General features: G+C 44.3%; 1 protein-coding gene across 3 annotated transcripts in view; it reads left to right on the top strand.

Moving 5' to 3' along the window:
• Positions 1 to 15,492, top strand: part of COMMD1 (copper metabolism domain containing 1) — a 247,204-nt gene that overhangs the window by 10,901 nt on the left and 220,811 nt on the right. Inside the window, exon 1 of one of the 3 annotated variants that reach the window (XM_515503.9) lies at positions 6,039 to 6,282. The exons of 1 other annotated variant lie outside the window; for it this stretch is intronic. In XM_515503.9, the coding sequence (XP_515503.1) occupies positions 6,103 to 6,282 (180 nt within the window). In that variant the 5' untranslated portion in view covers positions 6,039 to 6,102. Of the gene's footprint in view, positions 1 to 6,038; positions 6,283 to 15,492 lie in introns of those variants that run through there. One more of the 3 variants, XM_016948610.4, reaches the window with a different exon arrangement.

Genomic DNA, 15,492 nt, shown 5'->3' with positions numbered 1-15,492 from the left:
AAACCCTAAGAGGGCAGAGGTAAAATTTTGCCTCTTCTACACATACATTTGAGTAGGAGTTAAATAATGATAGCAATGTTTTTTGTTGTTCTTGTTGTTTTGTTTGTTTGTTTTTTTTGAGGCAGAGTCTTGCTCTGTCGCCCAGGCTGGAGTACAGTGGCGTGATCCCAGCTCACTGCAACCTCAACCTCCCTGGCTCAAGCTATGCTGCCTCAGCCTCCTGCATAGATGGGACTACAGACGTGTGCCACCCCACCCAGCTAATTTTTGTATTTTTAGTAGAGACAGGGTTTTACTATGTTGGCCAGGTTGGTCTTGAACTTCTGATCTCAAGTGATCCGCCCACCTTGGTTTCCCAAAGTGCTGGGATCACAGGTGTGAGCCACCGCGCCCAGCCTGTGTTTTCACTTGCTTCTAAAAGAGTAATGTATTTCTTGTGAAGGTTAATTAGAGCTGGGAGTACTCAGGAGTTCTTAGTCATGTTAAAAGAAAAACCAAACTCTGTAAAATTTTTTAGATATTTATTCAGGGCCAATGTGACTGACCACAGCCTGGGAAAAACACAAACCCAAGGAACTTTGAGTAAGTGGTCCTGAGGTGGTCAGATTACAATTTGCATTTCAGGGAGGCAGGAGTTACAGGCAAAGATGTAAGTCAACATATGGAAGGTGTACATTCGTTCGGTCCAAGAAGCCAGGATATGCTGAAGCGGGGACTTACAAGTTACAGGTGGATTCAGAGATTATTTAATTTGCAATTGGTTAAAGTCATAAGGCTCTGTCTAAAACTTGGAGTCAGAAGAAAGAAATGTTGAAGATAAGGATGCTGTGTCAGAGTTAGCCACAATATTTTGCGTCAAAATGACCTATTCAGCAAGACTGATGGCCTGCAGGCATGACTTAACCCTTGCCTTGCATGGCCTTAGGTCTTTCTATAATTTGGTATCTTATTGCCACAGAGTCTTATGATCCCTATTTTAACATTAATGCCAGTCAGTTGTGTCTAAACTCTAAAAGGGAGGAGGTAGAAGGATGAATGTCTGACCTCTTCCTGTTATGGGTGGAAACACAATTTTCAGGTTTCTCCGGGGTCCCCTTGGCCAAGAGGAGGTCTGTTCACTCAGTGGGAGGCTTAGGATTTTATTTTTAGTTTACAGTCAGGACCCATGGAAAACTAGGGGGTTTATAGAAAGACTTCTGAGGGATAAAGTAGCCAATAGATATTGTAGGCTACATTTGGTGGGTTTTTATATTTTGGGGAGAAAGTGTCTGAGGCTTTTATCAGATTCTGAAAGCATCTAGTAATATCAAAAAGTTTAAGATTCATATTCAGTGGACATGGAAAATAAAAATTTTAAATTAAAACACTTTTATTTTTATTTTTATTTTTGAGACAGTCTTCTGTCACCCAGGCTGGAGTGCAGTGGCGTGATCTCAGCTCACTGCAACCTCCACCTCCTGGGTTCAAGCGATTCTCTTGTCTCAGTCTCCTGAGTAGCTGGGATTACAGGCGCCTGCCACCGCACCCAGCTAATTTTTGTATCTTTAGTAGAGACAGGGGTTCACCATGTTGGCCAGGCTGGTCTTGAACTCCTGACCTCAGGTGATCTGCCTGCCTCGGCCTCCCAAAATGCTGGGATTACAGGTGTGAGCCACCGCGCCCGACCAAAACACATTTTTTAAAAAAAGCAAGGTTCATGGCTTTTCTCTGTAATGTAGAATACACATGTCCTTTAAAGCTTTCATTGAAAGATTTTTATTGCTGGGGGCAGTGGCTCATGCCTGTAATCCCAGCACTTTGGGAGGCCGAGGTGGGTGGATCACCTGAGGCCAGGAGTTCAAGACCAGCCTGGCCAAGATGGTGAAACCTTATCTCCACTAAAAATACAAAAATTAGGTCAGTGTGGTGGTGTGCACATGTAATCCCAGTTACTCGGGAGGCTGACACGAAAATTGCTTGAATCCGGGAGGTGGAAGTTGCAGTGAGTAGAGATCCTGCCATTGTACTCCAGCCTGGGCAACAGAGTGACACTCTGTCCCCCCACAAAAAATAATTTTATTTTAGGACCTACTACTTATTTAATTTTTTCATTAAATAACTTTTTATTACAACAGTATTACATGTACACTGTAGATATTTAGAAAAATCAGATAAGCAGAAAGCCATCCTCAGTTACTAAGACATGTACACTATAACTATGTTGGTGAATAAACTTCCAGACTTTTTCTACGTAGGTTGATAGATTTGACTCTATTTTATTTTATTTATTGAGACGGAATCTTGCTCTGTCACCAGGCTGGAGTACAGTGGCATGATCTTGGCTCACTGCAACCTCTGCCTCCTGGGTTCAAGCGATTCTCCTGCCTCAGCCTCCCGAGTAGCTGGACTACAGGCGCGCGCCATCACGCCCAGCTAATTTTTGTATTTTTAGTAGAGATGAAGTTTCACCATCTTGGCCAGGATGGTCTCGATCTCTTGACCTCGTGATCCACCCACCTCAGCCTCCCAAAGTTCTGGGATTACAGGCGTGAGCCACCGCACCCGGCCTAGATTTAACTATATAAACTTGGGGAAAATATTTGCATGTAGGTAACAAGCACTAATATTTCTATGCATAAAGAGCTCTTAGAAATCACTGAAGTGTCCGGGCACGATGGCTCACGCCTGTAATCCCAGCACTTTGGGAGGCCGAGGCAGGTGGATCATGAGGTCGGGAGTTCGAGACCAGCGTGCCCAAGATGGTGAAACCTCGTCTCTACTAAAAATACAAAAATTAGCCAGGCGTGGTGGCGCATGCCTGTAGTCCCAGCTACTTGGGAGGCTGAGGCAGGAGAATCGCTTGAACCCGGGAGGCGGAGGTTGCCGTGAGCCGAGATCATGCCATTGCACTCCAGCCTGGGCGACAAGAGCGAAACTCCACCTTAAAAAAAAGGAAAAGAAATCACTGAAGTGACAGAAACCCCTATAGAAAATGGACAAGGAAATAGGAAGAAATACAAGCAGCCAATAAATATAGTAAAAAAAATTTACTCTCAAAATTTAAGAAATGCAAATTAAAACAGTGAGATAATATTTTTCATGTATCATATGGCAAAGGTTATAAAGAATAATATAGCTGGGTACGGTAGTGTGTGCTCATATTCCCAGCTACTTAGCCTGAGATCGGAGGATAACTTGGGCCTGGGAGGTCGAGACTGCAGTGAGCCAACATCGTGCCACTGCACTCCAGCCTGGGCAACAGAGTGAGACTCTGTCTCAAAAATTAAATTAAATTAAATTAAAAGAATAATATCAGTCAGTGTTACTAAGGTTTCATAGAAATAGATAGGTGCAGCCTTTCTGGTGGGTAATTTGTAAATTACGTGTTTAATAGTGCTTTTTCTGCTTGCCACCTTTTGATTTATGCTTTTTCTTTTTCACCAACCATTCTCTGCAACTTCTGTTAAGTACATGTAAAACAATCTATAGTTTGTCACTAAGTTTGGTTTACTTGGAGCCATGGAAGCAATCCTGAATTTGCCTTTTATAAAATTATTTTAGGAAAAGAAATATATTTTTTCTATTGTAAAAAATGCCTCTGGCCAGGTACAGTGGCTCACACCTGTAATCCCAGCACTTTGGGAGGCTGAGGTGGGTGGATCACCTGAGGTCAGGAGTTTGAGACCAGCCTGGCCAACATGGTGAAACCCCTTCTCTACAAAAAATACAAAAATTAGCTGGGCCTGGTGGCGCATGCCTATAATCCCAGCTACTCGGGAGGCTGAGGCAGGAGAATCACTTGAACTTGGGAGGTGGATGTTGCAGTGAACTGAGATTGTGCCACTGCACTCCAGCCTGGGCAACAGAGTAAAACTTTGTCTCAAAAAAAAAAAAAAAAGAATACCTCTTTACTGGATAAACATTAATTAAAGTAGTCTAGATGAGTAGATTCTCAACAATGTGGCGCTGCCTTGGAAGGGGCATTTCAGTTGTCACTTTTTTTTTTTTGAGACGAAATTTTGCTCTTGTCCCCCAGGCTGGAGTGCAGTGGCACCATCTCTGCTCACTGCAGCCTCTGCTTCCTGAGTTCAAGCAATTCTCCTGCCTCAGCCTCCCGAGTAGCTGGGACTACAGACATGTGCTACCATGCCTGGCTAATTTTTGTATTTTCGGTAGAGATGGGGTTTCACCATGTTGGCCAGGCTGGTCTCGATCTCCTGACCTCAGGTGATCCACCCACATCAGCCTCCCAAAGTGCTGGGGTTACAGGCGTGAGCCACCATGCCTGACCTCAGTTGTCACTTTGAAGGAAGGGTAGGAATGGAATAGGTGGGAGAGAGGTCAGATATATAAGACATCTTCCCATGCAGGGTACGTTCATAAAGGTGAAAACCTGTTTGTTATTATCTAAGCCTAAAGTCAAACTCTATTTTATATAGAAACACAATGTATTATTATTATTATTTTATTTTTATTTTTTTGAGACGGAGTCTCGCTCTTTTGCCCAGGCGACAGAGTGCAGTGGCGTGATCTCGGCTCACTGCAAGCTCCACCTCCCAGGTTCACGCCATTCTCCTGCCCCAGCCTCCCGAGTAGCTGGGACTACAGGCGCCCGCCACTAGGCCCGGCTAATTTTTTTGTATTTTTAGTAGAGATGGGGTTTCACCGTGTTAGCCAGGATGGTCTTGATCTCCTGACCTCGTGATCCGTCTCCCTCGGCCTTCCAAAGTGCTGGGATTAGAGGCGTGAGCCACCGCGCCCGGCAACACAATGTATTTTTAGTTTAGCATTAATATATACAGAATATTCCAGCTTTGCAATGACTGTAGAGTGAGGAAAAAGTGTTTTTTGTTGTAAACTTTACCAACTGTTGTTCACATTTCAGAACATCAGTTCTTAACATTTCAGAACATCATGTTACCAGAAGCAACTGCCCTCCCTCTGGAGTCACCAATACCACACACCTGTATCAATTTGCATTTGTAGAAGTCACAGGTGGTTCTACATAAAGATGTAAAGATGCAGACATCTGGCTACTTTGTATGTCTTTTAGTCAACTAGTATAGGTGTACCCAAACACACATATTATATTATAAATTACTTTCCTTTTCATTTTATGATAAATTACAATTAGGTCATTAAATTGATTTTTAAATTGAGATATTCACATACTAATCTTCTAAAGTGTACAATTCAGTGGGTTTTAGTATATTAACAAGGTTGTGCTTCCACTTCCAGAATGTTTTCATCATGCCCCAAAGAAACTCTGTACCTATAAACAGTCACTACCCATTCGTCCCCTCCTCCAGATTCTGGCAACTATTGCATTACTTTCAGTCTCCATGGATTTGTCTATCCTGGACATTTCATATAAATGGATGTCCAATATTTGGCCTTTTATGTCTGTCTTCTTTTACTAAACCTGTTTTTAAGCCTCATTCATGTTGTAGCATGTATCAGTACTTTATTCCATTTTATGGCTGAATAATATATTGATTTTTAAAAATTATATGGGTGGGAAGTTATATTAGCTATGCATTTCATTTCAGGATAGTAAATAAGGTGTTAACAAAATATTTGTCATGCAAAAGAACATTGGATCAGAGCCACTGGTCTAGCTGGAAAGACAAGTGTATATAAAAAGGCAATTAACAACCCAAAGAAAAACATTATGTAATCAGGAGATAGTTAAACTTCCCGAAAAAAAGGATGACAGGTAAGGATTAGGCAGAGATTAAATCTGAGTGATCGATCCTATTCAGTTAATGGGTTGGCAAGTCCTGGAATGAGATACAGCCATCTAAAAATTAAACTGCCAAACTTATAGGCTGCTACCCCATCTCCAGTAATCTCTGCGAGCAATCTTTCTTTCCAGTAGGCTCTGCAGTGATGAAGGGGATCAGGGGAAGCAAAGTGACCCTACTGGAACCAAACGGATATTTCCGTGGAGGTATCCTAAGGGGATGGGTGTTGCAGAGCGAAGCCGTAAGCTGCCAACTCTGACACCTGGGGAAGCCTTGCCTCCAGATTCCCCGTGGTGGTTTTGCACAGGCTATTTAGGCACATCTCGGCCGCCGTGGCGGGGCACGGCTCAGCTGTTGCGGGGCGGGGCCTTCGCAGAGCATGGCGGCGGGCGAGCTTGAGGGTGGCAAGACCCTGAGCGGGCTGCTGAATGCGCTGGCCCAGGACACTTTCCACGGGTACCCCGGCATCACAGAGGAGCTGCTACGGAGCCAGCTATATCCAGAGGTGGCACCCGAGGAGTTCCGCCCCTTTCTGGCAAAGATGAGGGGGATTCTTAAGGTACTGCTCTTTTCTGTAGTCTCCGGCTTGGAGCAGAACCCCTTGGCCGCTGGCTTCAGACTCTCCCCACCTTGCCTTCCCCTGTCCCCACAAGCTGAAAGGCTTTTCCCTCTCAGACCTCTACTCCGTGGGCTCCACATCGGGCTCCTTCAGATTTGCTCGTTCTGTCGCCTCTTCTCTCTTTCCTAAGGGTGACTTTTTCTGCTGAAGTTCCCAGTCCCCCGGTAGACTGACACCCACAGGGGTTTTTCCTTCAAGACATTTCTGTCTCTTGGTAACAGTCGCGTTTCCTCAGCAGATCTGTGGGATCTGGTGTTTTTAAAATTAAGAGTTTTAGGTCGCTAGCTTTCCCCGGTTGTGGAAGTTGGGAGCGTTAAAATGAGCCAGTGTCTGCTGGATAAGGGGTGGCTTAGCCCGAGTGACATCTGTCAAGCAGTCCACTGCGTGGTTAAGAGAGCATAATTACCAGCTTGAAGTCAAAGTATAGACTAGATCGTCCAATAGAAATATGTGAGCCAAAAAGGTGAAATTAATATTTTAATAATATATCTTATTTAATCCAGAATAGCCAAAGTATTATCACTTTACATGTAATCAATATACAGAATATTGACAAGATTTTTTGTTACTTTTTTCACTAAGTCTTCGAAATCCAGTATTTTACACTTAAAGCACATATCTCGGACTTGCCAAATTTAAGTGCTCAGTAGTCACATATGGCTAATAACCATCATATTGGACAACTCTATTTAGACCGAGAACTAGTTATAGGAATGAATCTAGTGTCAATGTACTCTAGAGACAAACTGTAAAAAAATTACTGACTTTTGTAGGTCTCCTATGTGTTATGAACGTACTGAGATGTTTTACATGTTGTTTCATTTGTTTCTTGAAAAAAAACCTTATATAGTGGACACCCATTGTAAAGATTTAAGAAACAGGCCCAGGGAATCTAAACAGCCTAAAATTCATTTTGATTAAACTCAGTGTTGAAATTTAATCCACTATCCTTTTGAATTTGCTATTTTTTCAAAGCTGTTTATTCTTTAAAAGGCACTTCTGTATTTTTTAAAACTGATTTTGCCTACAGGATTTGAATCCAGAAAAAAAGCAAATGAAAACAAATATTTCACACAGTAAATGGATTGTCTCATGGAAATGTAAGGAGTAATATCTCAGGTGTGATCCTAGACATTCTAAGTAATCTTAGTTGATATCAGTCATAAATCACTAGTGAATGCTTCCTATTTCTTTTGTTTTTTCTTTTTTTGAGACGAGTTTTGCTTTGTTGCCAGGCTGGAGTGCAGTGGCCCGATCTCGGCTCACTGCAATCTCCACCTCCTGGGGTTCGAGCCATTCTCCTGCCTCAGCCTCCCGAGTAGCTGGGGTTACAGGCATGCGCCACCACACCCAGCTAATTTTTGTATTTTTAGTAGAGACTGGGTTTCACTATGTTGGCCAGGATGGTTTTGATCTCCTGACTTCGTTATCCGCCTGCCTCGGCCTCCCGGAGTGCCAGGATTACAGGCGTGAGCCACCCCGCCCGGCCAAATGCTTCCTATTTCTATCAAATTTTACTCTTTGAGCAGTCCGAGAGAGTTTCCTAGAAAATTTGACATCTGGGTTTTTGAGGTGTTTGGTCTCCTCTGGGGATGAGGCCTATATCTCTTCTGCAGGCTAAGAAGAGACAACAGCACATGTGTAGGTAATGCTTTAGAATCTCCAAACATTGGGGGCTACCTCTCCTCTCTAGGTGGACGACATTTTGATTCATTTGTTTTGTTAGGAGATAAAACAGCAGGATACCCAGGGAAGAGTTTGCCTGAAAACTCTTTCTCTTATTTTATTTTTATTTTGAGATGGAATTTTGCTTTTGTCGCCCAGGCTGGAGTGCAATGGTGTGATCTGCGCTCTCTACAACCTCCGCCTCCCGGGTTCAGGTGATTCTCCTGTCTCAGCCTCCTGTGTAGCTGGGATTACAGGTGTTCACCACCACGCCTGACTAATTTTTTTATTTTTAGTAGCGACAGGGTTTCACCATGTTGGCCAGGCTAGTCTTGAACTCCTGATAGCTGATCTGCCCGCCTTGGCCTCCCAAAGTGCTGGGATTACAGGTGTGAGCCACTGCATCCGGCTTTACTTTATTTTAAATACATTGCTGAATAATAATATCCAGGATACTTGAAGTTTTCAAGTGGCTCTGTGTTGTGGAGCTGGCATGGCTCTCTTGGTGTTGGGAGTAGGCAACAGAAGATTTGCAGGTGCCTGGCAGCACACTGATTAGTCTGAGGAACGAAGGGATATGCCTTTGATTGTTTTACTTAGGGCTGAAACCGTGGGCTCAGGATGACATTCAGTTCCAATCTTTATTGAACTCTTTTTTTTTTTTTTTTTGAGACGGAGTCTCGTTCTGTTGCCAGACTGGAGTGCAGTGGCGCCATCTCGGCTCACTACAACCTCCACCTCCCAGGTTTAAGTGATTCTCCTGCCTCAGCCTCCCGAGTAGCTGGGACTACAGGCATGCACTGCAGCGCCCAGCTAATTTTTGTAATTTTTGTAGAGATGGGGTTTCACCATGTTGGCCGGGATGGTTTTGATCTCTTGACCTCATGATCTGCCTGCCTCAGCCTCCCAAAGTGCTGGCATTACAGGCGTGAGCCACTGCACCCAGCCTTTATTTAACTTAAAAGCAACACTGAGGGTTAAATTTCTCTAATTATTATTATTATTTTTTGAGATGAGTCTCGCTTTGTTGCCCAGGCCAGAGTGCAGTGGCGTGATCTCAGCTCACTGCAACCTCTGCCTCCCGGATTCAAACAATTCTCTGCCTCAGCCTCCCGAGTGGCTGGGATTACAGGCACCAGCCACCACGCCCGGCTAATTTTTTTGTTTTTTTGTTTTTCAGTAGAGACGGGGTTTCACCATCTTGGCCAGGCTGGTCTTGAACTCCTGACCTCGTGATCCACCTGCCTCCACCTCCCAAAGTGCTGGGATTACAGGCGTGAGCCGCTGAGCCCTGCCAAATTTCTCTAATTCTTATGGAAACATAAAAAACAAACATGATTTTAATTTATTTTTATTTTAATATTATTTTTTGAGACGGAGTATCGCTCTTGTTGCCCAGGCTGGAGTGTAAGTAATGGTGCAATCTCGGCTCTCCGCAACCTCTGCCTCCCAGGTTCAAGCAATTGTCCTGCCTCAGCCTCCTGAGTAGCTGGGATTACAAGCATGCACCACCACACCTGGCTAATTTTGTATTTTTAGTAGCGATGGGGTTTCTCCACGTTGGTCAGGCTGGTCCCGAGCTCCCGACCTCGGATGATCTGCCCGCCTCGGCCTCCCAAAGTGCTGGGATTACAGGCGTGAGCCACCACACCTGGCACAAACATGATTTTTACACTGAAAGGTTTTGCAGATAGAACCTCTATCTGCAGTAAGAGGGAACATACACAAATAAGCATGATGCAAGGATGTGATTGTATTTGTAAATAGAATTGTGAGTAAGCACCTGAAGATAGATTAAGAGATATCAGTTCTTTCTGGCAGGCTTCTTGGATATGCCATTTTTGCTGCCCTTGAAGAAAGTATAGCATATTTTAGACTGAGATGAAGGGTAGCCGTATACAGGATTCTGAGTTAAGAACATAGCATGGGTGGGGTAGGAAAAAAGCAGGTTCAGGAAATGGTGAATAGTCCAGTTTGATCACAATATGGGGGTAACCAATGTGGAGTATTGGTGGAGGAGGCAAGAAAAAAATGAAACAACCTTTTATTCTTATAATCTTGCTAACTTCTATTGCTGCTCTTAAGCAGGATGTACATTTTTCATATAAATGACAACAGAGTTCATACTTTCAATTATCTATGTAATATCATGGTCTGTGAAGAAAGTGAAAATGAAGGGTGACAAGAGGGTAGAAGGAAAGGAAGGAAGGAGGGGACATGTAGCTCCCAGCAGGGGATACAGCAGACACACGTGTTAACAGCCTCCTTATTGCCAACTGCCTGGCAATATATTTCACAGGCCATGTTTTCAGGTTCAGGTGCTCCCTGAGCTGTAGCCCTTCCCTCTGACTTTCATGTTGTGTGCCAAGGTGTTATGTAGTGATTCCTGGCTTTTGTACTGGTTCTGTTTTCTGTTTAGAATGGAGCCCTCCTATCTTACTTGACTGGGACATTGACCCTCTCTAGCTTTGCCTGTTAATCACAAAAGGACAAACCTTTCATCTGCTTGTAGATATGCGAAGCTGGCCATTCACTTGCTCTAGTTTTTATTTTTGGGTAGACCCTAAGGAACAATGAAGTCAATGAATTGGGAATGGTGTGTTTATTTAAGGATATAACATCCTATAGATAAATACTCTTGTATTTATATATAAAATATATAAAAGGCAGTTGCTAAACACTGCCCCCCCCCTTTTTTTTTAAGACGGAGTCTCACTCTGTTGCCCAGGCTGGAGTGCAGTGGCTCGATCTTGGCTCACCTGCAACCTCCACCTCCTGGGTTCAAGCAATTCTGCCTCAACCTCCTGAGTATCTGGGATTACAGACACCCGCCACCACACCCAGCTAATTTTTGTATTTTAGTAGAGATGGGGTTTCACCACGTTGGCCAGGCTGGTCCCGAGCTCCTAACTTCTAGCAGTCCACCCTCCTTGGCCTCCCATAGTGTTGGGATTACAGGTGTGAGCCACTGCGTCCGGCCCAACACTGCTATTTTAATCTACTTTTTTTGCTCACATTATAATTCAACTTCTTATAGGTATGAGTTTGCATGATCTTTATTGCTATTGCTGTTAACCTTGTGGATATGCTCAATTCCAGTAAATCCCAGTTTACTGAAAGAGCATAATCTAACTATGAAGATCAATCACCTTTTGTATACCTTAGTCTGTATTCACTACTGCCCTCTGGTGATGATTTTGTATTTCCTCATTGGAATTTTAAACAAAAAATTTTAGGCCGGGCGCCACGGCTCACGCCTGTCATCCCAGCACTTTGGGAGGCCGGGTCAGGCGGATCACCTGAGGTCCGTGGTTCAAGATCAGCCTGACCAACATGGAGAAACCCTGTCTCTACTAAAAATACAAAATTAGCCAGACATGGTGGTTCATGCCTGCAATCCCAGCTACTCGAGAGGCTGGGGTGGGAGAATCACTTGAACCCGGGAGGCGGAGGTCGTGGTGAGCCGAGATCGCGCCATTGCACTCCAGCCTGGGCAACAAGAGCGAAACCCCATCTCAAAAAAAAAAAAAAATTTTTTTTTAATGAAAATTCTCATTTTGTGTTGTCTATTACTAATTCATATACTCTAGTACTCATTTATATCAATCAAATGTTAATTTATCCAGGCTGGGCTCAGTGGCTCACGCCTGTAGTCCCAGCACTTTGGGGAGGCCAGGGTGGGCGGATCACCTGAGGTCAGGAGTTCGAGACCAGCCTGGCCAACATGGCGAAACCCCGTCTCTATTAAAAATACAAAAAATTAGCTGGTTGTAGCAGCAGGTGCTTATAATCCCAGCTACTTGTGAGGCTGAGGCAGGAGAATGGCTTGAACCTGGGAGGTGGAGGTTGCAGTGAGCCGGGATGGCACCATTGCACTCCAGCCTGGGCAATGAGCAAAACTCTGTTATTTATTTATTTATTTATTTAGAGACAGGGTCTCACTCTGTCACCCAGGCTGGAGCGCAGTGGTGCAGTCATAATTCATTGTAGCCCTGAACTCCTGACCACGAGTGATCCTCCTGCCTCAGTCTCCCAAAGTGCTGAGATTACAGGCATGAGCCATCCTGCCTAGATCCTATTTTAGAAGTCTAGAAATACTTGCAACAGCATATAGTGGCCTTCCTGTTCCACTCCTGCCCTCTACAGTCTGTCCTCTGCATAGGTACCAGTGATCCTTTAAAAAAGTGCATTATACCTCCTTACTCTCCTGCTCTCAACTATTTCATGTTCCTGGCTTCACATCAAACTTAGAATAAAATTCAGTCCTTTTGCCCTAGGCCACAGGTCCTTACATGATCTTACCCTTACTCACTTCTCTGATCTCATTTTCTCATTTCCAGCACTCTAATCTTGTCCTTATTTAATCATGTGAACTGTTTTTCCTGTAGATATTCATATGGCTTGTTCATTTGTTTAATTCATTCTCTACCTGAACGTCATTTCCTATGACCTCTTCCCTGACTTATATTATAAAGACCCTCATCCTTCCTTCCTCTTACTTTTTACCTGGCTTTACTTTTTCTTCATACTTAGTATTACCTGAAATTATATTATGTATTTATCAGCTTATTTATTTGTTAACTATTCTACTAGAATGTAAGCATTAGGAGGGCAGGACTTTATTATTATTATTGTTTCTTCTTTATTCCTTATACCTAATATTGTCTCTGGCATGTAGTAGGCACTTAGTAAAAGTTTGTAGAATAAGTGAATAAATTGAGAGTGTTTAAATGTGGAGATTGCTATTAAAAAGATTGGCATAGAGAGAAAACATATACCACTTACCATATGAGGAAAGCTAGGAAATGTAGTACTCTAAACCAGGAGTCAGCAAACTATGTCCTGTGGGACTAATCTGGCCTATTGCCTGTCTTTAGAAATAAAGTTTTATTGTAGGCCAGGTGCGGTGGCTCATGCCTGTAATCCCAGCACTTTGGGAGGCCAAGGCGGGCAGATCATGAGGTCAAGAGATGGAGACCATCCTAGCCAACATGGTGAAATTCCATCTCTACTAAAAATACAAAAATTAGCTGGGTGTGGTGGCATGCGCTTGTAGTCCCAGCTACTCAGGAGGCTGAGGCAGGAGAATCGCTTGAACCTGGGGGGTGGAGGTTGCAGTGAGCCGAGATCGTGCCACTGCACTCCAGCCTGGCGACAGAGCAAGACTCCGTCTCAAAAAAAAAAAAAAAAAAAAAGTTTTATTGTAACATGACTACATGCTCATTTACTTAACATCTTGTCTGTAGTAGCTTTAGCCACTCTAATAACAGAATTGAATGGCTGTGATAGAGGTCATGTGACCTTCAAAGCCGAAAATATTTACCATCTGAACGTTTACAGAAAAAGTTTGCTGACCTGCGTGGTGGCACAGGCCTGTAGTAGCAGCTACTCAGGAGGCTGGAGTGAGAAGATTGCTTGAGCCCAGGAACTCAAGGCTATAGGGCAGCATGGTCATGCTTGTGCATAGCCACTGCACTCCAGTCTAGGCAACAGAGGGAGACTCCATCTCTAAAAATTTAAAAGAAAAAAGTGGCCAGGCGCAGTGGCTCATGCCTGTAATCCCAGCACTTTGGGAGGCCAAGGTGGGTGGATTGTGAGGCCAGGAGTTCGAGGCCACCCTGGCCAACATAATAAAACCCCATCTCTACTAAAAATACAAAAATTAGCTGGGCATGGTGGTGCGCACCTGTAGTCCCAGCTACTCGGGAAGCTGAGGCAGGAGAATCCCTTGAACCTGGGAGGCGGAGGTTGTGGTGAGCCAAGATTGCACCACTGCGCTCCAGCCTGGGCAACAGAGTGAGACTCCATCTCAAAAAAAAAAAAAAGAGAAAAGTGGCCGGGCGTGGTGGCTCATGCCTGTAATCCCAGCACTTTGGGAGGCTGAGGCACGTGGATCATGAGGTCAGGAGATCGAGACCATCCTGGCTAAAATGGTGAAACCCTGTCTCTACTAAAAATACAAAAAATTAGCTGGGCGTGGTGGCGGGCTTCTATAGTCCCAGCTACTCAAGAGGCTGGGGCAGGAGAATGGCATGAACCCGGGAGGCAGAGCGTGCAGTGAGCCAAGATTGTGCCACTGCACTCCAGCCTGGGCAACAGAGCGAGACTCCATCTCCAAAAAAAAAAGAGAAAAGTGTGCTAACCTCTGTTCCAAACATCTGTTCTCAAACTCATAATGTTTATTATAATATTTGGAACCCCCCCGGGCGCAGTGGCTCACGCCTATAATCCCAGCACTTTGGGAGGCCAAGGTGGGCGGATCATGAGGTCAGGAGATCAAGACCATCCTGGCCAACATGGGGAAACCCCGTCTGTACTAAAAATACAAAAAAATTAGCCACGTGTGGTGGGGGGAGCCTGTAGTCCCAGCTACTTGGGAGGCTGAGGCAGGAGACTGGCGTGAACCCAGGAGGTGGAGCTTGCGGTGAGCGGAGATTGCGCCACTGCACTCCAGCCTGGTCAACAGAGGGAGACTCCATCTCAAAATAAATAAATAAATAAATAAAATTGGAAACAATATAATATATAAATTATGTTTTGAAGTTGGTTACTTGATAAATATCTACAAATTAGAAATGGGGACTATTTGCTCTTTGAGGAATTTCACTAGCTTGTTCTTTAGACTCCTGAGATCTGTAGTAAATTAAAAATGACCTCTAGCCTGGCCAGCATAGTGAAACCTTGTCTCTACTAAAAATACAAAAATTAGCCATGAAACCTTGTCTCTACTAAAAATACAAAAATTAGGCATAGTGGCGTGTACCTGTAGTCCCAGCTATTCGGGAGGCTGAGGCAGGAGAATCGCTTGAACCCCGGACGTGGAGGTTGCAGTGAGCCAAAATTGCACTACTGCACTCCAGCCTGGGTGACAGACGGGACTCTGTCTCAAAACAAAAAATAGTAATAAGATGTTAAGAATGATAATAGGAAAAGATTATAAGAAATAATTGTGGTTGGGCGAGGTGGCTCATGCCTGTATTTCAGCACTTTGTTTTTGTTTTCTGGGGTTTTTTGTTTTGTTTTTTGAAACAGAGTCTCACTCTGTTGCCCAGGCTGGAGTGCGGTGGTGCAAACTTGGCTCACTGCAACCTCCGCATCCTGGGTTCAAGCGATTCTCGTGTCTCAGCCACCCGAGTGGCTGGGATTACAGGTGTGTGCCACCACGCCTGGCTAAATTTTGTGCTTTTGTTGAGACGGGGTTTCACCATGTTGGTCAGGCTGGTGTCAAATTCCTGGCCTCAAGTGATCCACCCGCCTGGGCCTCATGTTTGGGATTACAGGCGTGAGCCACTGTACCTGGCCAAATTCCTTTCTTTTCTTTTCTTTTCTTTTTTTTTTGAGATGGACTTTTGCTCTTGTTGCCCATGCTGGAGTGCAATGGCATGATCTCGGCTCACTGCAACCTCTGCCCCACCAGGTTCAAGCAATTCTCTTACTTCATCCACCCAAGTAGCTGGGATTATAGGTGTGCACCACCATGCCTGG

The sequence above is a fragment of the Pan troglodytes genome, chromosome 12 (genome assembly GCF_028858775.2).
Source record: "Pan troglodytes isolate AG18354 chromosome 12, NHGRI_mPanTro3-v2.0_pri, whole genome shotgun sequence".
Taxonomy (NCBI): domain Eukaryota; kingdom Metazoa; phylum Chordata; class Mammalia; order Primates; family Hominidae; genus Pan; species Pan troglodytes.
Note: the sequence above shows the minus strand (reverse complement) of the source record. Positions and strands in the feature narration are given on the sequence as shown.